Source organism: Myxine glutinosa, chromosome 2 (assembly GCF_964187855.1).
Source record: "Myxine glutinosa chromosome 2, kmMyxGlut1.1, whole genome shotgun sequence".
Classification (NCBI taxonomy): Eukaryota; Metazoa; Chordata; class Myxini; order Myxiniformes; family Myxinidae; genus Myxine; species Myxine glutinosa.
The window spans coordinates 75,138,957-75,163,739 of record NC_136262.1 but is presented as its reverse complement, the minus strand read 5'-3'; the positions used below and the strand labels follow the sequence as shown (position 1 = coordinate 75,163,739).

Here is a 24,783-nt window from a genome sequence, read left to right as displayed (position 1 = left end):
TATGTTGAAAAAGTCAAAAATTTACATGGGATGTACTTACTTTTTCACGTGACTGTATACACCATTCAGCATACATTTTAATGCAAATGTAGATTGTTGTGTATTAATAGATATGTAGGCATATTACTTTGACCTATGAATCTAATTTTATGCAATCCATATAACCAGTTCTGTTTTAGTATATGTTTACCTCTAGTAAAAAAAATACTCATAATGTACAGTTGTACAAAACTAATTAACATGTTGACAGATTACTTTGATTAAGACTTCTAATTTTGTCTTCATATTGAAATTATTGTCCTAATCCATGTCATTATTGTTCAATATGCCTTTCTCCAGTTTCGGAACATACAATTGTATATATAAATTGTTGATTTGTGGTGAAACAGTGAAATTTTGTTTAGAAATGAATTAACTTTTAATTCTACATTATTTTACTTGTTCTTTTTGCATTCCTTGACCTCAAAAACATATATTTAGACACAAAAAGCATCTTTCTAACTTAATTAGAAGTGGAAATATGGCCAAATCAGGATTATTGGCGGCCATCTTGGAATTTCGCCCTCTGGTGGAGTTAGCCCACACTTTTGCGAGGGGTCCCCCGGCTAAATTTTTTTAGTATTGCCTAATCATTCAAAATATGCCTTCAAACCATGGTCCTGAGAAAATGGTCACGGACTCTATTAGCTGGTCCCCTACTATATGGACCTATAACCCTTGAAGTCTCCATTCCAACATCACAGATCCATTGATGCTGCTACTCTTCATATTGTGTTTAACAGAATTGTTTCTCTCTCAGGATGTAACGCAATCTACTGTGTCTCTTCCTTGCCATGCCAGACATGATCCTCACGCTGGTGGTGAGATTGCTGTCGAGGTCAAGAGCTCCATACTCCACCACCCAAGTCCTGTGCAAAACCCTACCTCACTTCCTGGAAACTTTGGCTGCATGTTCCTCTCTGTAACTACTCGTATTTAATGTTCGTCTGCATAGTGTACTATCCACTAAATGATGACGACTTCAAGCACAACTCTCTATCTGCTAACATGGACCAACTAATAGCCACTCCTCCAAACTCTCCATTTCTCACCTGTCATCAAGGTGTTTGCCTGGGAGTTAGCACTCCAACAATCAGCCATGGTATGGCAGCTGAGGCCTTCTGCAACTCCATGTGTTTTACCCAATCTGTGTACTTCCCAACCTGGATCTCTGCTGATGGCATGACCTTCTAGACCTGCGAATGACTCATTTTCCATGCAACCTCTCCTGTTCCTGCTCTACCCTACATAGTTCTTCATACCATGTTATTTTGAATGTACAAAATCTCTCTGTTGTTTATTTTTTATTTTTTTTGCAAGAGCTACCATGGCACCACAGGTATTAATCCAGGATGACACGCAGGTACTACAATATGCCCTCTCGCAAAGAGAATGGTCGAGACTCTAGATCCATCTTCTCTGTATCCAATATTGACTCAGCCTGGGCGAGCTTCCACAAAAGCTAGCTCTATCTATCTCCCTCTTTCTCCCTGTCCCTCGCTCCCTCTCTCCCTCTCGCATCATTTTCAGTTATCATATCCTCTAGGCTCTGGTACACTGAACCCTGTGGTAGGGCAGCAACTATAAATCAGCTTACTTTCTCTGCTTGTTTTCCTGCAAGTAAAGTAGCCGGTGTAAGCTATTACAGTGCCATGCCTGAAGGGCATTGCATCTCGGGACATGCTGTCCTTCGGATGGATGCGCAAAGCTGGCTTGTGAAATTTGAGAACGAGTTCAAAATCCGGCTGATGACATCAATTTTAAGAATGCAGGTTCTAAGCTTCTGGAAACCAGCTCCTGGTCCCAGGATAATTGCCATGTCACCATCAGATTACCCGAAGAAACCCACTGGCTCATTAATAGCCTCAATGATCAGCTGATTTGCCTTACCCCATTCTAGTCTAGTTTACAGTGATGCCAGCTCCTCATTATAATTGATTTGGAATACCTTCAGGGCAGATGGTCACTAAAATGCTACCCTAAATATCTATAAAGGAATTTTAAAAGAGCAAAATCAGTATCGTTCCATAAAGTAAAAAAAAACAAAAAAAAAAACGTTTTTTCAGAAAGACAGTGGTGCATTATTTATTAATTTTTGGTTACGTGGTACACGGTGGGAACAATGTTACACTGTGGTATCTATCAGATGGTCTTTACCTTTGCCTTGATCATTTGTGTGGGTAGATTGAATTTTGATTAAGTGAGACTTTAACTTCTGCAACTGCAACTCTCGTTAGCTCTTTCACGAGCCTCGATTCAGTATACAAAAAAAAAAAAAAAAAAAAAAAAAAAAAACTTCTTTCGTGTAAGTTCAGATATGTTACAGGGAGATAAAGATAAGGAAAGGTTTATGGAGTTAGTGCATGTCTATTGTATCCAATACAGTATATTGAGCACCATCTAAGGTGTAAGGCCTTGCTGGATCTAATAACGATTTGTGATACTGATATGATAAAGGAAGTTTAGTTGGGCAAGTATTTAGTATTTACTGTAATTAATAATCATAATATCGTTTGAGGTAGTAAATTATGAGAGTAGATTCTGAGGTTAATATGGTAAGGGTGTTGAAAGCAGATTACATGAAGGCATGAGACAAGAAGTCAGATAAATTGATGGCGATTTAATAGTTTCGGGACAATGGTTCTATATTAAAAATAGAGATTCATGCTGACATTGGCTGCGTCTTACTGTTCCATATTCATGGAGTGATTTGCAAGGTCAGTCTTTAGCGAGTCGATTTCGCTCTGCAAAACCATGATGTTCGTTTGAGCTTCCAGAAGATTCTTCTTCAGCTCCTGGTTTTCCTGCAGCAATGATCAAATGCTGGCATTAAAAAATTAACCGAATGCGTTTTTATTTCTGAGCAAAGCATTGTGACGTCATAATCAGATAATTTTGTTCATGACAGTAGAGAATGACTTACCAGTGTGATGTTGTTCAGCTGCTTCTTCAGGAGCAAGACATCTTCTTTTGGATCTGCAGCTCGGGATAGGTTCTCCAACTAGATGATAAAACAGATGAATGAAATTAATAAAATAAAATAAATTAATTTTTCTACGATCACCTCATCGGTTCCAGATATATTATCATAAACCTTCACACCATAAGGCTCACTGGCTGATGTTATAAGAGGAAATTTCAAATTAAGAATGTTCAGTATACTGAACAAAATTATAGAGTAGGAAATTCGATCTGAACTTTTTGAAAAATAGAAGTTGGGTAATATTTGTAGATTTATAATTTTTGAGAGGATTTGTCTTTATAGTATTGGTAACCGATACCCATAATCACTTTTCCTCCTTTCATACTGGTGACGGAAAAGCAACATGGCAGCAAGTGAGACATAGCAAAGATGGTGGAACAGAGAATAACGACAGAGTTCATAGAACGCGTGGGTCTGCGAGAAAAAAGAAACATGGGCACTGGGCAGGGTCGGCGAGCAGCAAATTTGATTGGTCGAGAAGATGTAAAATGCCGTAATATTTTGCCCAGGTCCTGCTCAACGAAAGCTTTTTGAAAGCGCCAATAAGGTGATTTGTCTTCTACAGTGTTCAAGTATATGATTAAATTTAAATAAAATTAAGATTTTAAAGGTTGTAGAAAAAAACATTTGGAGGAAGTTTACCGCCATTGACAGCGCCTTTTACATCACCTTATTTAACATTAACATGTTACACGTTACATCTTCATGCCTGTTGTTTGTGTCATTTATGACATCCTTAAAAACAGTAAGTTTCCTGTTTGGAATTATTTACTATTTTGTTTGACTGCCAGACAGGCAGACAGAGTAAGAAGATTATCTCACTCCACGCCACGCATGTGCAATCTGGACAAATTCAAAGCCAAAGTACTCTACTGCTAAACTGCAGGTTCATTTTCCATTTCATGTTCCGATTCGTGTTCTAAGTATGACATTCATTTGGATTAAGTTGTTCCTCGATCATACACTGACATTTGTAGATGGACGGACAGACAGACGGTGAACCTATTGTTTAACCACACATTTTGCTTCGCGCGTGTCGGGTAATTGTTATATTTGTGGTCAACGGAAACATCAAGCCAGTTGAAATGTACACATGGTTTACTGAACAGTATGCTGATGATTTTACCAGACTCGGTAGCATATTATTATTCCCGGTCATGCAAACTTTGATATAAATAAAGTAGAGGTCTAATTTGAACCACACTTGCATCTCCATTGTTTGACCATCATGCCTTACACCTTTCCTGGGATCACTAAAACGGCCAGGATTCAAATCTACAGAATATTTGCCCTTGTTTCGCCGCACAAGTCAAGTTCTCCTGCTGATAATCATGAACCACTTAAAGGCGACAACTGAGGGCGAACTGCCAGAAGACCAATGAGTTTAAATGAAAGGAAGGGCAACATGAGACATGCTTAATATATGCATCAACACATGCCACAAGTAAAGGTCATTTTTGTAGATTAGCAGGGATGACTCATTGAATCATAAACGCTCTTTGCTCTCGAAAACATTTGGGCTTTATTAAAAATCTGGTTGCATAACTACAATCCTTTTAAATGAATCAAGGAGGATCTACAAGCATCCTTAGACACAAATATGCCAAATATTAGTGAAAACTTTTGATGAATTGGTAAACTTATTGAAATATTTGACATTTTGAAAGTCCAAGCCAAGGCTGCATTGAATCACAATGTCTATTCACAATTTACAGGTAAATTAATGAGATGCCAGCTTATCATAACATATGATAGGTAGGCACATCAGTAACCTTAGATATGCTGATGACACAGGAGTCATTAAAGGAGCTAAGGAAGCTATGAAATACCAAAACCAAATACCAAAATATTTTGAAATTTTGAAATTTTGAAATTTTTATTTTGGTATTTTGAAATACCAAAAAATACTGAAAGATTGGAGGTCACGTCTCTTCAAAGCTGTCCATGCGCGCACGCTTTCGAAGTTAAGTAATTTTTCACAATTGTGTTTTTGTCGAAACTGTATCTTTCTTTCGGTGTATGTACCTATTGGTGAGTCTTTAATAGGATTCTCGGTGTTGGTTTTTCATACCTGTGTACAGAATCGTCGGTTAGTTTGTGTCACGTATTCTGAGGCCTAGTGTAGTAGGCTACCGTGTCCGACCTTGGCTTGAGGCTTTGTTTTTTGTCTCAGCGGTTCTTCGATTGCACTGCAATTACTTTCGGTCTCTGTTTTTCCCGGTCTTTTCACCCCATACTTCCTTGTTTTAAAATCTCAACTCAAAAAAAAAAATATATAATAATTTCCTTCTCTGTTCTTATCCGTTTGTTCGTTCTTATTTGTTCATTCGTTCTTCGACCACGTTGATCGTGATCACGTGATCATGTTGTTAAAAAATGTTTAAACTGTCCCCTGAAGAACTGTATTCTGTCATATACTATAACACCTTTTTCTTCTTCTTCTATAAAAGGATGCTTTCGACTTGCTCACCAAATCTATTCATTCCAAAAAAAAAAATCCATCTCTTACAGTGCCTCTTTCATACATTCCCTAAACTCTCCAGCACTCCACCCATCCTTCAGCGTCCTCAAACGTATTTTTGACTCGAAGGTCTCAAGAAACTCAATTTGCAATAAATGTTCGTTTCCCATGAATCGTACACTTTTCAAAATCCAATCTCACCCTCCCCTCCAAATCTTCCCCATCACCCCTTCCCTCCAAAACTTCCCCATCACCCCTTCCTTCCAAAACTTCCCCATCACCCCTCCCCTTCAAAACTTCCCCATCACCCCTCCCCTCTAAATCTACCCCCTTGCCCTTCCCCTCCAAATCTTCCCCATCACCCATCTCTTTCAAATATTCCCCCTTGCCCCTCCCCTCCAAATCTTCCCCATCACCCATCCCTTTCAAATCTTCCCCCTTGCCCCTTCCCTCTAAAACTTCCCCATCACCCCTCCCCTCCAAAACTTCCCCATCACCCCTCCCCTCTAAATCTCTCCCCTTGCCCCTCCCCTCCAAATCATCCCCATCACCCATCTCTTTCAAATCTTCCCCCTTTCCCCTTCCCTCCAAAACTTCCCCATCACCCCTCCCCTCCAAATCTTCCCCATCACCCATCCCTTTCAATTCTCCCCCCCTGCCCCTTCCCTCCTAAACTCACCCCACTCCCCTCCCCTCCGAGACTCTCCCTCACTCCTCCCCCCCTAGACACCCCTCTCACCCCTCCTCCTCAAAGCGTCCTCCCCGCTTCTTCCCCCTTCCAACTTTCACCTTCTTCTCCCTCAACCTTCTGCCTCACTCTTCCCCCTCCTCAAATAACACCTCACTGCGCCTCACCCAATCACGATCAAACCTTTTGTCTGCCCCATTCTTCCCTTTCTCCAAGCTATTCTGTAATCTCTGACACACCTTCAACAGCTCTCCCTACCTCTTCCTCCTCTTCCACATCTTACCCTACCGCTCCCCCCCCCCCCCTGTTCTGTATCCGATGCTCCCCCTTCCTCTTCCTTAACAGTATGGACCTCAAACATCCGGGGCCTTCGATCAAACTTAATTGATCTCTCCATACAGGTTGCTTCTGACAAACCAGACGTGATCTGCTTAACAGAAACTTTCCTCCTTCATGATGTCTCTGATTCCTTGGTATCTTTCCCAGGTTACTCCCTCCTCCGGTATGATAGACCTGAGCCTCGTCCTGCAGGTGGGGTTGCTATCTATATAAAAAAAACTCTCTTCCTCACTCGCCCTGCACTGCCCTCTCTCCACCTCACCCCCAGGAATACCTTTGGCTACGGCTTCCCCTTCGCTCCCACCTTTTGTTCATATGTGTGTTGTACCGTCCACCAAACAGTGATGACTCCATCTACATCTCGCTGTCTGATAATATGGACCAACTTCTATCTACCCATCCCAACTCTCTCTTCCTCATATGTGGTGATTTCAATTGTCACCATGCCAGTTGGCTGGGTGTGGGTACCTCTCTCACCAGCCATGGCTCTTCAGCAAAGGACTTCTGTGACTCACGGGGACTGACACAATCTGTCAATTTCCCGACCCGGATCTCAGTCAACGGAGCATCTTCTCTTCTGGACTTGGTTATGACTAACTTGCCTGAAAATGTCTGCTGCTCTTCTTCTGCTCCAATCGGCTCATCTGATCATGTGCTTGTTAAAGTGGACATCTCTCTGACCATTCTCAGAGAGCCTCCTCAGCGTCGACGAGTCTGGCATTTCACTCAGGCCAACTGGCACGGTCTTCAAGCAGCCATCAATCATCTGGACTGGTCTCCCATCTCTCCCGCCTCTGACATCAACTCATTCTGGGAATTCTTCCAAAGGAAATTGCTCTCTCTCATGCACAGATTTATCCCATCTCGTCTTCAGTTGTCATACCCTTCCTCCCGTCCATGGTACACGGAATCTTGTGGTGAGGCTATTGCCCAGAAACAACTTGCTTTAGTCTCCAGGAAAGCAAATCCAACGGAAGGAAATCTCATTTCCTTTCACAAAGCCCGAAACAAGTGTGTGTCCACCCTCAGGAGAGCCAGGAAACAATATCTCTCCGTTCTCAGGACCGAACTCTCTTATCTGTCTCCCTCTTCCAAATCCTGGTGGCATCTGGTCAAATCTGTTTCTGGTGTTTGTTCCCCTTCCATCCCCTCCCTCACCTCAAACGGCCACACGGCTGACTCCGCACATGAAAAAGCTGAATGCCTCAACTCTGTGTTTGCCTCTAAATCTTGTGTCCCAAACCCATCCCTCTCTGTACCCACCATACCCAGTCGTACCCAGCTGCTCCTGGACTCTGTGTCCTTTCCTCCTGACAAGGTGGAAAAGTTTCTGTCAACCCTCGACTCTGATTCTGCAACTGGACCTGACGGCATCAGCCCACGGGTCCTAAAATCCTGTTCTTCCGCTCTTTCACTCCCTCTCTCTGTTCTCTTCACCCTCTCTTTTGCTCAAGGTCATCTGCCATCTGCTAGGAAATCTGATAACATCACCGCTTTGCACAAAAAACGTGCAAAAACAGATCCCAGCAACTACAGACCAATCAGCCTTCTCCCAATTATCAGCAAAGTCATGGAATCCATCATTGCTTCAGATATGAAATCTTTCCTCTTCTCCAATTGCTTAATCTCTGATCATCAATTTGGTTTCAGACCTGGTCACTCTACTCTGGACATGCTGCTTCTGCTTTCTCAACAATGGATGGAGGTCCTCAATGCCAAACAGGAAATTAGAGCTGTCTCCCTTAACATATCACGTGCCTTCGATACGGTTTGGCACCCCGCTCTGCTCACCAAACTCTCCTCTTTTGGTATCCATGGAAATCTCCACGCATGGCTGGCGGACTTCCTCTCTAGTCGTAGTCAACGTGTGGCCCTGAATGGGTTTCTCTCATCTCCTCTTCCTGTGCAGGCTGGAGTTCCCCAAGGCAGTGTTCTGGGCCCTGTGCTTTTTCTGGTCTTCATCAATGATCTCTCTGACTCTCTTGAAAATCCTCTCTATCTCTTTGCTGATGACTCTACTCTCTGTCGCTCCATTCTTCATCCCTCAGATCGGCAGTCTGCAGCCTCCTCACTCTCTGCAGACCTGGACAAAATCACAGACTGGGCAACAAGTGGAACATGTCTTTCAATCCTGACAAATCTCACACTCTTACGATGTCTCTCCGAAAAGACCAACTGGACAACCCTCCCATCCACTTTCTGAATATTCCTCTCCAAGAAGTTCTGTCACTCAAGCTTTTGGATCTCACTATCTGCCATGATCTTTCCTGGGAAAACCACATTTCAAATCTGGCCTCCAAAGCCAGTCACCGACTGGGCATCCTCCGTCATGCGAAGTCCTTCTTTGGCACACCTGAGCTCCTCACCACATACAAGGCTTTCATCCGCAGCTCAATGGAATACTGCTCTCCCCTCTGGGCTGGTGCTCCTGCCTCACACCTAGCTCGTCTTCACGCTGTTGAAACCAAAGCGTTCAGAATCATTGGAATCTCTCGCAATGAAGCTAACTCCAAGGGCCTCTCACTCACTCACCGCAGGCAGGTTGGTGGTCTTTCCGTCTTCTGCCGACTCCTCTCTGGCCTTGCCCCCCCCCCTCCCCCCAGCTCTCTCTGGGCTCTGTCCCGCAAATATTCCTACAGGTCGCACAAGATCTGCCTGCAACCCTCTTATGGTTAAACTGCCAAAATCAAGACTCTCTGCTCACCTTCACTCCTTCATTCCTCTTTTCTACCGCCTCTGGAACAAACTCCCTCACTCTCTTCAATCCCACTCCACCCTCCAGGTCTTTAAAACAGCTGTTCACCACCATCTCTTATCTTCCCCCATCCAAAACCTTGATCTTTTCTACCCCCGCTAATTTCACCCCAATTCCACTTTTTTGAAATACCAACTTCTGTCCTGGAAGTCCTTGGTGTCCTTGTGTTTTATACTTCTCCCACCCTCGCCCCCCCCCCTTCCCACGCCTCCTCCCCCCAAGCCCTCTCCCTCCCACACATCTCCCTGCTCTCAAATGTTGTGTTTGTGTGCTTCCCCTTCTCTCCCCATCTTGTCTTCCGCTCCCTATTTTTATATATTTTGTTTGTCTGGTTGATTTATTTGTGAAGTAAATGTTAGCTCTTTCACGAGGCTCGATTCAGTATACAAAACCAAATTTCACAAGAAACAAAGCTTCCACTAGCAGAAAGAGACCAGGATTAGTAGTTTGTGCAACATCAATATGGATGGACTCTGAAACAAATCACGTATCAAGCACTTAAAGTTCAGTGAAAACCACCACTGCAGAGGATACACCTCAGACAACCAGAGATCACAATGATGGAGAAATGGACCATTAATATGAGTGACATCAAACTTCGTTGTTATATCTGGAACATGAAAACAAAACAACAACGTTTAAAGTGACACTCAGGTGCCAAAGATGAGAATAGGATAATTGTTGCAGAGACATATGCTTCTATCCATTATTGCTCAAGATTGGCTGGAAGGATAATAGAACAAGTGAAAGTATTTTCTGCTAGAACTGTGCACATAGGTAGCTATTGGACCGAGTAAGGACATCAAGTGGGAGATAGTGCCGGTAGGTACCAGCTGAGGAAGTATAACACCATTGGCATTGTAGATGAGAGAAGCTGGATGAAAGAGGAAGACAGAATAGAAAAGAAAATTATTCCTGGAAAACATCAAGGAGTGACCTGGAAGAAGCTTGGCACAGTGCAACTTATAAAAGATGGAAGATTTGGGGAAAAAAATATTTACCTTGTGCCCGAAGCGAAAAGCGGTATTAAGCAATTGGATCGCTTTGTCTGTCTCCAGATGTCAGTCTATGATCGAGGAACAATTTAATTTCAATTGAATGTTATATCTAATAAAAAAAAATTGTTGTCTGTCTGTATGTTCGCATTTTTTGCAAAGCCCGCTGTGCCGATAACCACCACATTTGGCACACAGACCAAGTCTGATCCTGGGATTGGCTGAAGGCAATATTCATCCACCACCTCAGCCTTTAAAGGCCTCTTTTCCCTCTTTTTTTCCCCCCATCTGATTGGCCAACAGCAATCCCGTGATACATAACACAGGCGAAGACCAGCATATCTAATAGGCCAAGCTGTGTCTTACACCCATTGGCTGCACAGCTGGCCTGACTCTACCCACAATTATATCCTAACGAAATAATACGTTCGCCATTTTCGTGCCGCAGTAAGTCAAAGCCATCTGCTACGGTAAGTGTTAAGTGTTTTACAGTATTCGCAATCACCAGGCCTTACCTATGTTTTCCCTTCATTGTAAAGCAAGCATGAGCCCATATTTGCCCATACATGGTGGGTTTCACAGCCATTGAGAAGGCCCTAGCACGTATAGGCCTCAGCCATTTGGCCTTCAGCCCTCGAGGGAGGTTCATGCTTATACACTGTCTGGGTTTTTATTCCAGGAGCGACCGTTTTCCCTTGACAAATTTCTCCACGCCCTCTAAACCCCCATGTCTGTTGCATGAAAGCTTGGCAACCTCGAGCAATCACCGGTGGTGCGGACAATCAGATTTTTACTGGTACAATCATAGATTTTTACTGGTGCGAACAATCATAGATTTTTACTGGTGCAGACAATCATGGATTTTTACTGGTGCGAACAATCATAGATTTTTCCTGGAGCAAACAATCATAGATTTTTACTGGTGCAGACAATCACAGATTTTTACAGACAATCAGAGAATCAGAGATTTTAGAGAGATTTTTGTGGACAATGGAAGATTTTTACTGGTGCGGACAATCAGATTTTTTACAGACAATCAGAGAATCAGAGATTTTTACTGATGCAGACAATCAGAGATTTATACAGACAATCAGAGAATCAGAGATTTTTACTGGTGTGGACAGTCAGAGATTTTTACAGACAATCAGAGATTTGAGAGAGATTTTTGCGGACAATGGGAGATTTTTACTGGTGCGGACAATCAGAGATTTTTACTGGTGCGGACAATCAGAGATTTTAACTGGTGCGAACGATCACAGATTTTTACTGGTGCGAACAATCAGATTTTTACTGGTGTGAACAAGCTGAGATTTTTACTGGTGTGAACAATCGGAGATTTTAACTGCTACGAACAAGCAGAGATTTTTAACTGGTGCGAACAATCTGAGATTTTTCCTGGTGCGAACAATCAGATTTTTACTGGTGCGAACAATCAGATTTTTACTTGTGCGAACAAGCAGAGATTTTTACTGGAGCGGACAATCAGATTTTTACTTGTGTGAACAATCAAAGATTTTTAGTCAAGAGGATATTTGGTGACGACAGGAACTGTTTATTTTTTAGTCTCGCTTTTTAGTGGAGGTTGATGAGAACACTCGTGCCTAACTTGGACCAAAAGCTGTTAATTACATATGCAAATTTTAATACACCGATCTCAGTTTCTTTCATCCCCCATCTCTGACCCTCCCAGACTTGTGCCCTCCTAGTCTAAGGTATAAGAATCTGTTTTCCTTAGATCTTCAAAACCATACTTTTAACCAAATTAAATCATCTGAGGAGGACTTTTGAAATGTACTGAATTTGCTGTAATGGTGGGTTATTGAATCTGCTGTAATGGTGGGTTATTGAATCTGCTGTAATGGTGGGTTATTTTGTATCGGTGCTTGCCTTTTAGCCAGTCACTATTCCCCAACCATCCCACCTCCTATCCTTGGGCATTATTACATTTTATGAAACGTAATGAATACTGCTTACAATTTACTATGATTTGAACAGAGCTCCCTATTGAGACATCGACCTCTTTGTGATGGGCCTCAAGCAAAATAAATAGAGATCTCAACAGTGGCAACAGTAATCTTACATGTAAACAGAATTCTCAATTAAACTTTCCTTTGTAAAGCCATAGGTTTTCACGAGTTATGAATATTGTGCAGTTTTTCAACAGAAGGTAGCATCAATAATCACTAATTCTTTCCGTACGTAGAACGGGTGTCCCAGCTAGTTTTTAATAATGTAGAAGACAAATCGGAACAAGAACCTGCAGTTTAGCATTACTTTGGCTCTAAAATTGTCAAATTGTATGGATCATGTCCCAATCGGGCATGCACAGAAAAAAGTAAGGTATTTTTTTTAGTGCCTGTCTGGCAGTCAAACAAAATTTTAAATAATTCCAAACAGGAAATTTATTGTTTTTAGGGAAGTCATGAAGGACACAAACAACAACCATGAATAACTAACATAGCATGTTAAATAAGGCGGTGTAAAATATGCGACATCAATGGCTGTACGCTTCTGAAAAAATATTGATATGTTTTGTCTTATACATCCTTTAAAACCTTTATTTTCTTGGTAAATTTCAAAAACCTTCCGTTCAGCAGTACTGTACTTGGAAAAATATTTACACTGTCTCATGCACTGAGGGCTGAGTAACTGTGTGATTCAGCATTTAGATAAATATGGCAGCGTCTAGCGCTGTTTGTTTTGTGAAAACACAAAGCAAGAGTTTACAAGACCCTTTCCATGTCCTTTTTCTCAAGACTGCATGGTAAGGTTTCTATGAACTCTCCAATTGGAGATGCGCTAAGTTCACCTATCGTCACACAATGGTGATCACAAGTAAGCAAGCAACAGCTGCCTAGGTGGAGCCACAATTGTTGATAAATGTGTCAAACAAAATGTCAATGCAGACCAAATGGAGGACCTCATCCTCAAGCAATACATCAGGTTCAGGATTAAAGTATACGAGGAAAACACGACTGGCTAGGAGGTCCTATGCGTTCCGGCCTAGCAAGGTGGGCTGACAAGGCTACAGACGGCAAGCATCATGGACCAGTGTGGTAAGTTAATGTTGTGGTGAAAATAACGATTTCTTCACTTGCACATTTGGAAAACGCCCAGTCCATATAACTCGGCATCTAATGCATTGCACACTTTACGCACAAATATTTCAATTTTTTCCTTCACAAAAGGTTACGTGGACCCGAGGACCTAACGGCCAAGGGAAGACAAAGTAATATGTACGTAATAATAACCTTCCCTGAAAATACAATATCGAAATGCAGGTCTGCCATGACCCTTACTTGCAACGACATACTCCTGGAGAATGGTCACTCCTGAAAACATTAGGCCCACCATTTGCTGCCAGTCAAGCCACGTCCAATTTATGACTTTCCATTAGGCCTCGGTCCGTAAGAATGCACAAAACCACGCTCGGCCTTTTTTTTCTTTCTCGAATTCAAATGACTGCTTTCACAAAACAAGCTTTGTGCAAACAGCAATAAAATGTGCGAGAAATTAAATTACTTTGTGCAACCACGTGGAAATGTTTCGAGTGTAGTGGGCAATGATCGTTAGAAACGAAGAAAAATGTATACTTTTAAAATCCCCACACATGAACGCTCAAAAATGGCATGTAATTACACTTATCTCCTGTTCACGCGAGCCTCCGTCGCAGCCACCATTTTGTATAAACGTTATCGGCTCAAACACACACGGCGCAAACCTTTCGGAGCTTCGTGATTGTCGATTCGAGCTCTCCAACTTCTGATGTGTGCTGCCTCTTAAGCTCATACACAGAATTCTCCATCCTTGCTCGTTCCTGGAACAGACATTGCCATATCAGCCTGGACTAATGGCTTTTCCTTGGTGACAAACTTACTGGGAAAGCTTGTTTTATACAGCATGACATAAATAAATAAATAAATATTATCATCATGTTATATTAGCAGCGTTATGTAAGTGGCATGATAACCCTCCACAATGAAATAAAATTCAACACAACCATCAAGTCACCAAGTTTGTGCAATAGGACCCTACTCCCAATTATCAACGTTTTATGAAGATGGCAATAGCGCTCAGCTGCCAATCTATATATTACGTATGCAAATGTAGCAGAATTTTTTGACACCCTCTCCTCCACAATTCTTTTTTCTCCACCCGAAATTATTTTCTTTGTGCATCTTTCTCATCATTCATCCCAAGGAGGGGACCATCAGCGAGACAAAGAAAAAGGCCATGGTTACCGTATATCTTTATATAAATCAATGCATTGCAAACAGGTTATCCAATTGCTAAGATATGACGAATGCCTTTATCTTTTAAAAGACGCAACATACTTCTCACGACGTGGTTTCCTGGAGATCAATCGACATGGAGCAAGGCGCATACACAACAGTCATCTAATATCTTATCCTGACGGTAATCTTCATCCTGATGGAGCAGCACTTACACAGAAGGAAGGAAGGAATATATGAAGCTCTTTCTAACCACTGACTCACTGGCTCACTGAATGACTGACTGACTGATATTAATGTTCGGTACCTTTTGGGTGTCGTAGAAAATTTGGAGTGCCGACGGACATTGAAGCAGGTACGCAGGGGAAAAAATCACAGAACCATCGGAAACCAAAATTTACATTAGAAACCATAAACATGTACATAAAAAAAACAAACAAAAAAAAACCTTAATCGATATCTACCATTTGAAAATTGTAATTTATGAAGCTGTAAACTGTGAAATAAACATGACAATAATGCCCATGAATGAAAAAAGAAAAAGCGTCTGTAAATGAAAATTTACGTAAAAAACCATAATTGCATCCGTAAAAAAACCCCCTCAATTGATATCTAGCATCTGAAGATTGTAATTTATAGAACTGTAAACTGTGAAATAAACATGAAAAGAATGTCCGTAAATGAAAAAAAAAGAAAAAGCATCCGTAAATGAAAATGTACATTAAAACCGTAATTGCGTCCGTTAAAAAAAATAAACCTCAATGAATATCTTGCATTTGAAAATTGTAATTTATGTAACTGTAAACCAGTGGTTCCCAACCGTTTTTCTGTCGTTTCCCCCTTCAACTGGTTCAACCGTCCAGATTTCCCCGCATAAATAAATATGTATGTATGTATGTATATATATATATATATATATATATATATATATATATATATATATATACAAGGAAAAAAGTAGCCAAAACACAAAATTTATTCGCTTAATAACATAAATAACATAATAAACAAGCATTCTGAGTATTGCGCTGCAATACATGTCCCCTACCAAAGTTCAAAGTGCCATAACTTTGTCAAAAATGATCGAATATGCAAATTTATGCATGGTTGATGCTGGTTTTCAAACTTGATCTGAGGTATGCTGAGACACGTGTGTCACGCCTCACCTCATTGATAAGTCCGCAAGGTCGCTCCGTGCAGCGGCCTGCACGTATTGCACTGTGTGAATTATATAAATTATTACCAACTCACGGTTTGAGGTACTAGCGATTCAAGAGATATCCATTTTTTATGGCACATTGGAGAAGCCAATGCGAGGTTTCTTCTTCCTCAGCTTGTCACAACTCTGTCAAATGCGATCGCGTTAAAAAAGTCAGAATTTGACCACATCTGTTTTATTCGTTTGTTAATATACCTCAGCTATTGACAAATCTTAAATTAGAATTTTATTTGAGGTTAAAATGACTGCGACAGGTCGTGTCCAACGATGCTTTCAGTCTGTACATGTGATAAATAATTAAATCCGCACACTTGACGCCTCTTCTTCTTCACGCAATAACAACTTCGAGCTTCCAGACCATAAATCCAATCATCTTGAAATTGTGCACACTTGTTACTCTTCATGACTTCTACTATAGTATGAAGTTTCACGTCGATCAATAAAGCGATTCAAGAGATATACATTTTTTAAAAAGATTTTCGTTTAATTAACGATATCTGCCAAACCACGTGAGCTATCGCAAATTCCAAAAGGACATTCTAGTAGACTGACATGCGGAACAGATCTGTGAAGATTCACCTCGATTGGATCAAAAATGAGGGAGGGGCTCTGTTTTAAAGGTTCATGCTTAAAAACGTCATAACTCTGAAACCATGTGACGCATGACGTCATGCTCGCTGACCTTTTTGTTCGTCATGGGTATGCGATTCTGCCTGCAAAGGTTGGCCTCGATCTGTTCAGCCGTTGCAGAGAAAAAGGGGTTTTCGTGTTTTCACGAAAAACAATATGGCGCCCGAACCACGTGACCTGTGACGTCATAATTACCATTAAAATATTCCGCAGACCGAGTCCCTCCTATGGTGAAAATTAGATCTGAATCGGTCCTATTATTGCAGAGAAAAAATCTTTTTTAAAGGAAATTAAAACTTAAAATGGCACTGAGTTAAGGATCATCAGAATTATCAGAATTCCCAAAGTTCAAAGTGCCATTACTTTGTCAAAAATGATCGAAACGTCGTGAAGTTCGAACTTGATCTGTAACTTATCATGAGGAAACGATGTACCAAGTTTGAAATCATTAGCATTAAGCGTTTAGAAAAAAAGTCCGGAAAACTGTTCTTTGCATGACGGACTGATGGACTGCCAGACTGACAGACTGAGGGACGGCGTGCAAACCTATAGTCCCCTCCGGTGTACACCGGTAGGGGACTAATAACATAAAAATATAGCAACACACACACACCCACACACTCCTACACATACATACAAACCTACACACACACAGAGACACATACACACTCACACATATAAATTTGATTTTTTTTAAAAATTTGTATATAAATTTTTATTTGCCGACGATGTTATAAATGTTTATGTTAAGTAAAAGTCGAAGAACAAAAGAATTAAAGATTTGAGATTTATTCACTAAAGCACAATATTACACGAATGCTAATATTGTATTTCCCCCGGAATCCTAAAATTTTCCCTCAGAGGGAAATTTCCCCCAGGTTGGGAAATGCTGCTGTAAACTGTGAAATAAACATGACAATAATGCCCATGAATGAAGAAAGAAAAGGCGTCTGTAAATGAAAATTTATGTAAAAAACCGTAATTGCGTCCGTAAAAAAAAAAACCCTCAATTGATATCTAGCATTTGAAAATTGTAATTTATAGAACTGTAAACTGTGAAATAAACATGAAAATAATGTCCGTAAATGAAAAAAAAGAAAAAGCATCCGTAAATGAAAATGTACATTAAAACCGTAATTGCGTCCGTTAAAAAAAATAAACCTCAATGAATATCTAGCATTTGAAAATTGTAATTTATGTAACTGTAAACCAGTGGTTCCCAACTGTTTTTCTGTCGTTTCCCCCTTCAACCAGGTCAACCGTCTGGATTTCCCCCTATATATATATATATATATATATATATATATATATATATATATATATATATATATATATATATATATATATATATACATACATACAAGGAAAAAAGTAGCCAAAACACAAAATGTATTCGCTTAATAACATAAATAACATAATAAATAACATAAAAATATAGCAACACACACACACCCACACACTCCTACACATACATACCAACCTACACACACACAGACACATACACACTCACACATATAAATTTGATTTTAAAAATTTTATTGTATATAATTTTTTATTTACCGACGATGTTCTAAATGTTTATGTTAAGTAAAAGTCGAAGAACAAAAGAATTAAAGATTTGAGATTTATTCACTAAAGCACAATATTACACGAATGCTAATATTGTATTTCCCCTGGAATCCTAAAATTTTCCCTCAGGGGGAAATTTCCCCCAGGTTGGGAAATGCTGCTGTAAACTGTGAAATAAACATGACAATAATGCCCATGAATGAAGAAAGAAAAGGCGTCTTTAAATGAAAATTTACGTTAAAAACCGTAATTGCATCCGTAAAAAAACAAAACCCTCAATTGATATCTAGCATTTGAAAATTGCAATTTATAGAACTGTAAACTGTGAAATAAACATGAAAATAATGTCCGTAAATGAAAAAAAAGAAAAAGAGTCCATAAATGAAAATGTACATTGAAACCTTAAATGCGTCCGTTAAAAAAATTAAACCTCAATGAATATCTCGCATTTGAAAATTGTAATTTATCTAACTGTAAACTGTGAAATAAACATGACAATAATGCCCATGAATGAAGAAAGAAAAAGCGTTTGTAAATGGAATTTTACGTAAAAAAACCGTAATTGCCTTCCGTAAAAAAACAACCGCAATTGCATTTGAAAATTGTAATTTATAGAACTGTAAACTGTGAAATAAACATGAAAATAATGTCCGTAAATGATAAAAAAAAAAGCATCCGTAAATGAAAATTTACGTAAAAACCATGAACGCATCCGTAAAAATAAATAGATAAATATATCTAAATTGATATCTCGCAGCAGGTCAGTAATGCTTGCCTATAATCATAAAGCTTCTATTTAATATGTACAGTACCTACATACAAAGCACGGTTTGTTATTGCTTACACACTGTGTAAGCATACCCCACTAGCGTAGTATATGCTTAATGCACACCAGGTCTACGATTATGACTAAAGGCCTCTCGTTGTTATTTAGTGCTTAACTCCAGCGACTCCATGGTGAATAATTGGCAAAAACAGTGTCGTATTTGAACGCACACTGGAAGACACAATGGTCATGTGATGTGTGCTAGACCATGATGTTTGTGCAGTATTTAAGCATCCTTATGAAGAGATCTCTGCAATGTATTTAATGGTGAGTGTCCTTCCTGCCTCAACTCGACAAGATTGTTAGTAAATATTCTTCTCTCACAATTTGTCTACCAGAGTACTGGCCTGGGTGCTTCAGGTCCAGGCCTTAGTGATAGTCACACCTCATGCCGAATTTTCAACTCCTGACGCTGCAACCTCTGCTCCATTTCCTCCTCCAACTCGCTGAGCCTGCGTCCAGCCATTTCCTGGGCCCTGCACAGATAAAGCAAAGTTATCATTCCCGTGCAAGTTCTCCCCCGAGCACCCATATGCACTGAAGGCATAATAAAATGTTTTAAAAAGAAAAACGTGATACCACTTGTGTTTATTCTATTAGTACTAGTAATTGTATCAACACTATCTAGTTGTGATGAAGGGGTGATGGTGACAATGGGGTTTGAAGGCTTCAAGTGGAGAGGGGATTTTTATGCCTTAGGGTCGGGAGAGGAACGGTGAGGACTTGGGATTGGAGGAGAGCAAAGATGGGACAGAACTGGGAGGGGAAGGTTGAGGACTTGGGTTTAGGGGAGAGCAAAGATGGGACAGAACTGGGAGGGGAAGGTTGAGGACTTGGGTTTAGGGGAGAGCACAGATGGGACAGAACTGGGAGGGGAAGGTTGAGGACTTGGGTTTAGGGTAGAGCAAAGATGGGACAGAACTGGGAGGGGGAGGTTGAGGACTTGGGTTTAGGGGAGAGCAAAGATGGGACAGAACTGGGAGGGGAAGGTTGAGGACTTGGGGTTGGGTGGTGGGGGCGGGGGGAGAGTTGAGGATTTGAAGTCACATTTTGCATTGTGCGGATGTTCCTGCCAGTAAAGTTATTATTACAATTATACTATTATTATTATTATTGTTATTATTGAATCAATCGTTGAAGAATGTATATTTGACGGACATTAGATTATGAATTAGGTCCGCTAGTTGCTTCATGACTGCGGCACAAATTTCCGTCGATGCAGTGCCCCTGCACATTAGGGCAGTAATTTGGAATTTGGCCGGAGTGTCTGCAGTAACTCGCTTACTCCCATCATGGGATCTCTAATGTCAAACACTTAATGGTAATAGATGGATTTGTAGCTTAGCATCCATTCGATGAATTCCATGAAAATCGTCACCCACGTGTGATTCCGTCACATTACCTGGTCTGCCTCACTGAGAGTAGTACTCGTCTGTAGCCATGTGACAGTTCTGGTTCAATACATATAATTGAATTCTCTCTGCTCTTCTTAGCATTCAAAATAATTACCTTATATGTTCAAAATTAGAGTGCACCTGGTGATTCCGTCACGATGGAATTCATGATTAGTGGAACAGTGCATTCAATAATCCCAAAGCTGCCGTGATGCAGCATTATACGTCCATTTATCGCTGGACTGTTAATAGGACCCAGACTATATCGCTCAAAGGAAAAATACACGACCTGAAGTCTTACTGCAACATTAAAACTTGTTACCCTTTCACACAACTCAACTTTTAACATAAACATCTCACTTCAACAACAAGCATCACACATACATGCATACCAAAACAATACTGTGATGTGTATTTTGAGAGTTTTTTTTTTTTTTTTGTATGCAAGATCGAGGCTCGTGTAAGAGCGAACATTAATGGCAAAAAAAACAAACGGACACATAAGACGAAATAAATGGAGCGGGAGACAAGATGGGGAGAGAGGGGGAAGCACACAAGTACAACATTTGAGAGCAGGGACATCAGGAGATCTGTGGAAGGGAGAGGGCCTGGAGGGGAGGAGGCGTGGGAAGTGGGGTGTGGGAGAGGTAAAAAAAACAAAAAAAAAACACATGTACACTGCTAGGACTTCCAGGAAAATGTCGGTATTTCAGAAAAGTGGATCTGGGGTGAATTAACGGGGTTGAAAAGGTCAAGGTTTTGGATGGGGGAAGATAAGGGATGGTGGTGAACAGCTGTTTTAAAGACCTGGAGGGAGGAGTGGGATTGAAGAAAGTGAGGGAGTTTGTTCCAGAGGCGGGAGGAAAGAGGAATGAAAGAGTGAAGGTGAGAAATGTGAATGAGAGAGTGCAGGTCAAAATACACAAAATAGCCTTAAAAACAAATGGTTACAGAATAATGGGAATGGCAGGGCCCAGGAAGCGAAAATGTCAATAAAAAACAGAAGAGACAACCGAACAGTACGCTTAACTGGATGGTGACAGTTTCACAGCTATTCTTAATGCTGCTCTTTTCACAGGCAGACTCGGTCGGGAACACAGGACACACAGGAGAATTGACAAAAGTGTAGCGTGTGGTCCTTCTTTGGGAGGGAAATAAAGATGTCATCCATTATGTGTGATTTAGGCTGGTGTTGAGGGTCGTCTGATATGACCGGGGAGGCTTTAGTGGAGGCATGGCTGCAGACGTCTCTCCCGGTCTTGTGTCACTCTTGGGTCTCCGTGACACTGTCAAGGCTCTTGTCTGTCTGCTCACTTATACTTGCCTACAGGTCGCAATTTTAAACCGATCTTCACGAAACTTCACCAAGCGGTAGAGTTTGTGGTCCGGGTTTAGAAAATGCAATTTATTTTTGAGGTCAACAAGTCAAAAGGTCAACATAAGCCAAAGGTCACACACTTTTTCAAATCTCTAAAATCCTCAATTTTCATCCGATTGACTTGAAATTTGAATAGGATTTTCATATCAGTGAAGTGAATTCAACCACTAACTATTTTTGAGATCAACATAGGCCAAAAGGTCAACATAGGCCAAAGGTCAACAACCATTTCAAATTTCTAAAATCCTCAATTTTCATCCAATTGATTTGAAATTTGAATACGATTTTCATATCAGCTTACTGAAACAAATCACCAATTATTTTTGAGGTCAACATCGGCCGAAAGGTCAACATAGTCCAGATTTCTAAAATTGTCAATTTTCATATGATTAACTTAAAATTTGAAGACAATTTGCATATCAGGTCAGATAATTCAACCGCTAATTATTTTTGAGGTCAAAAGGATGCTTTACTGAGTGCCATTCTACTTTGTTCTGTTTTGCCAAGTGTCGCTCCATGAATGATTTTTCATTTTTTTGTCTGTTTGTCGGCACAGAATAAATACGACTTTCTCTGCAACTGTTGGTCTGATTGACAGGAGCACGGTTTGTTATTGCTTAAATAATGTGTAAGCATACCCCACTAGCGTATTATATGCCTAATGCACACCAGGTCTACGATGATGACTAAAGGCATCTCGTTATCCTCGCCAGAGGAGAGGTTATTGCATTTGAGTCCGTTTATTTTTGTCCGTCTGTTTGTTTGTCCGCACAGAATAAATATGATTTTCTCTGCAACTGTTGGTCTGATTGACAGGAAATTTTCACTATAGGTGCAACTCCTCCTGTGGAATTTTTTTTTAATGATAATTGTTACGTCATAGGTCACATGGTACGGGCGCAATATTGGAAAAACTGAAAAACTTTGCACCTCTTCATCTCCGAAAGTGCTGCACAGAAAAATTGAGACATGGCTCATTGTAAATAACTCTCCATGGAGAATAACATATGTTAATGAAGATGTCATAGATGCCTCCATTATGACGTCATAATTCGACAAGTACAAAACTTCATCCGATCAAGATGAAATTTATTGAGCGTCATCTAGGGATAAATTGGTGGAGAAAAAAAACCCGATGACGTCATCAGTCACGTGTTTCGGCCGCCATATTTGTATGAAAACAAAAGCCTTTAAAAAAAAACATTCTGGCGAGGGTCTGCATTCTCTGATTGCTCTTTCTGGTTTGAAATGTTTTCACACTTTAATCATTACATATCTAGATCTGGAGGAAATTTGACCCCCAATCACCAATCTACTCCAAGAACTTTCTTTGCACTTTCCCTCCAACTTTCTTTGCTTCCTTTCCTCATCTCTCCATCTCTCTCTCTCTCTCTCTCTCTCTCTCTAGCACTCCCTTCCTTCTCATTTTTTCTCAATTATAGGGGTGGGGGGGGGGCCTAGAATATCAGCTCCTTGTTGTCCCCCGTCGCACCGCAGAGCGAAAGGGGGACTATGGTTTTCCCCTCCGTCGTGTGTCCGTCCGTCCGTCCATCCGTGCGTGCGTGCGTGCATGCGCGCATGCGTGCGGGCATGCGTGCGGGCATGCGTGCGTGCATGGGTAAGCGAAGGACTGCATTCAAATTTGGTGTGTCGGTGCAACCCACGTCAAAATCCAAGATGGCCGCCACCATATATATGTCTGAATATTGTGAGCAAAATATCTTGAAAAATAAGCGAAGTACCAACTTCTAAACTGATGTGTGGGTGTATCTAGGCATAAGGAAGAACGCTATTGAAAATTGGGTCGCCACGTCAAAATCCAAGATGGCCGCCACCATATATATGTCTGAACATTGTGAGCAAAATATCTTGAAAAATAAACGAACTACTAACTTCTAAACTGATGTGTGGGTGTATCTAGGCATAAGGAAGAACGCTATTGAAAATTGGGTCGCCACGTCAAAATCCAAGATGGCCGCCACCATATATATGTCTGAACATTGTGAGCAAAATATCTTGAAAAATAAACGAACTACTAACGTTTGATCTGGTGTGTGGGTGTATCTACGCATAAGGAAGAACGCTATTGAAAATTTGGTCGCCACGTCAAAATCCAAGATGGCCGCCTTGCGTCTTCCACTTTGTCAACTCGCATCACTTCACCGACGGGGGAGCTAGGGGTAACGCTTGTTCAACTTTGAAATGCAGTTCACATTTACCACATTGTCCAATCAATCTGACATTCACACATCACCATCACACAGGCTATACCGCAAAGCTCAGACAGGAGGTTTTCCTTTTGGCCAATCTCAGCAAATTTGATCTACAACCACAGAGATGTGAAACAAAGCCAACACCTGTGTTAGTTGAGGAACATGGTCCCATGATGCGAAATAACAGCATATGATGCAAACTAAATATTTTATGATGGAGCACATTGTCATATTAACCTCAAACCAAAATTCTACAGTGTAGTCTAGGGCGATTAGTAATTTCGTGTTTTTTGTTTGTTAAAATTGATTTAGCAATGGATTCTGCTTCAGAATATTATAGAGATGTAAAAAAAATAGGGTTCCATTTTTTCTTTTACGTCTAATAGGTAGTAATTCGAAGAAATCCAAGATGGCCGCCATAAAATTTGGAAAATACACTTTTGTGCATATCTTTGTATCTAGATATCATATAAACATGAATAATATGTCCTTTTATATGTTTTCAGACCCAAGGAAGCCATATCTGCCATTGTTTTTACAGAAAAATGCAAGGAAATTAAAATAGTGGGCAATATACCAGCCAAAATGGAGACGGCCGTCGTGAAATCGGATCGTATAATTTCCCAATTAGAATCGATTCAATAAACAATCTTCACTGATAACATTTATTTTTAATACACACACACGCACACGCACACACACACACACACACACACACACACACGCACACACATACACACACACCTAAACATAAACGATGAATGAACATAAACGATCACATAAACGAATGCCTCATTCATCCTCATCCATATCTATCACACGCGGTTCATTGATGTTTGCTTTGTTGTTACAACTGTAACCCACACACCCACAAACTTCAGTACAAGGAATATTGTTATTGCGACAGCTACATCTTCCCATACACCCTTTCTTGCACCCACAGTTCACGAGATTCATTATTGCTTCTGGGGCTGGAGGATTCAGGCATCGACTTGGGGCATAAACCCCATCATCCGAAAGTAACTGCCAACCATACTCGACAGGTGATGGAAGGGACGGATG

The 24,783-nt window shown here is 40.6% G+C and overlaps 1 protein-coding gene across 1 annotated transcript in view; it reads right to left on the bottom strand.

Annotated features, from left to right (window-relative positions):
* RASEF (RAS and EF-hand domain containing) overlaps positions 1–24,783 on the bottom strand; it is a 99,259-nt gene that overhangs the window by 57,026 nt on the left and 17,450 nt on the right. Inside the window, exons 3-6 of the mRNA XM_068107972.2 lie at positions 19,122–19,212; positions 13,982–14,077; positions 2,963–3,040; positions 2,728–2,843 (exon numbers count right to left, since the gene is read on the bottom strand). Of these exons, the coding sequence (XP_067964073.2) occupies positions 2,728–2,843; positions 2,963–3,040; positions 13,982–14,077; positions 19,122–19,212 (381 nt within the window). The remainder of the gene's footprint in view (positions 1–2,727; positions 2,844–2,962; positions 3,041–13,981; positions 14,078–19,121; positions 19,213–24,783) is intronic.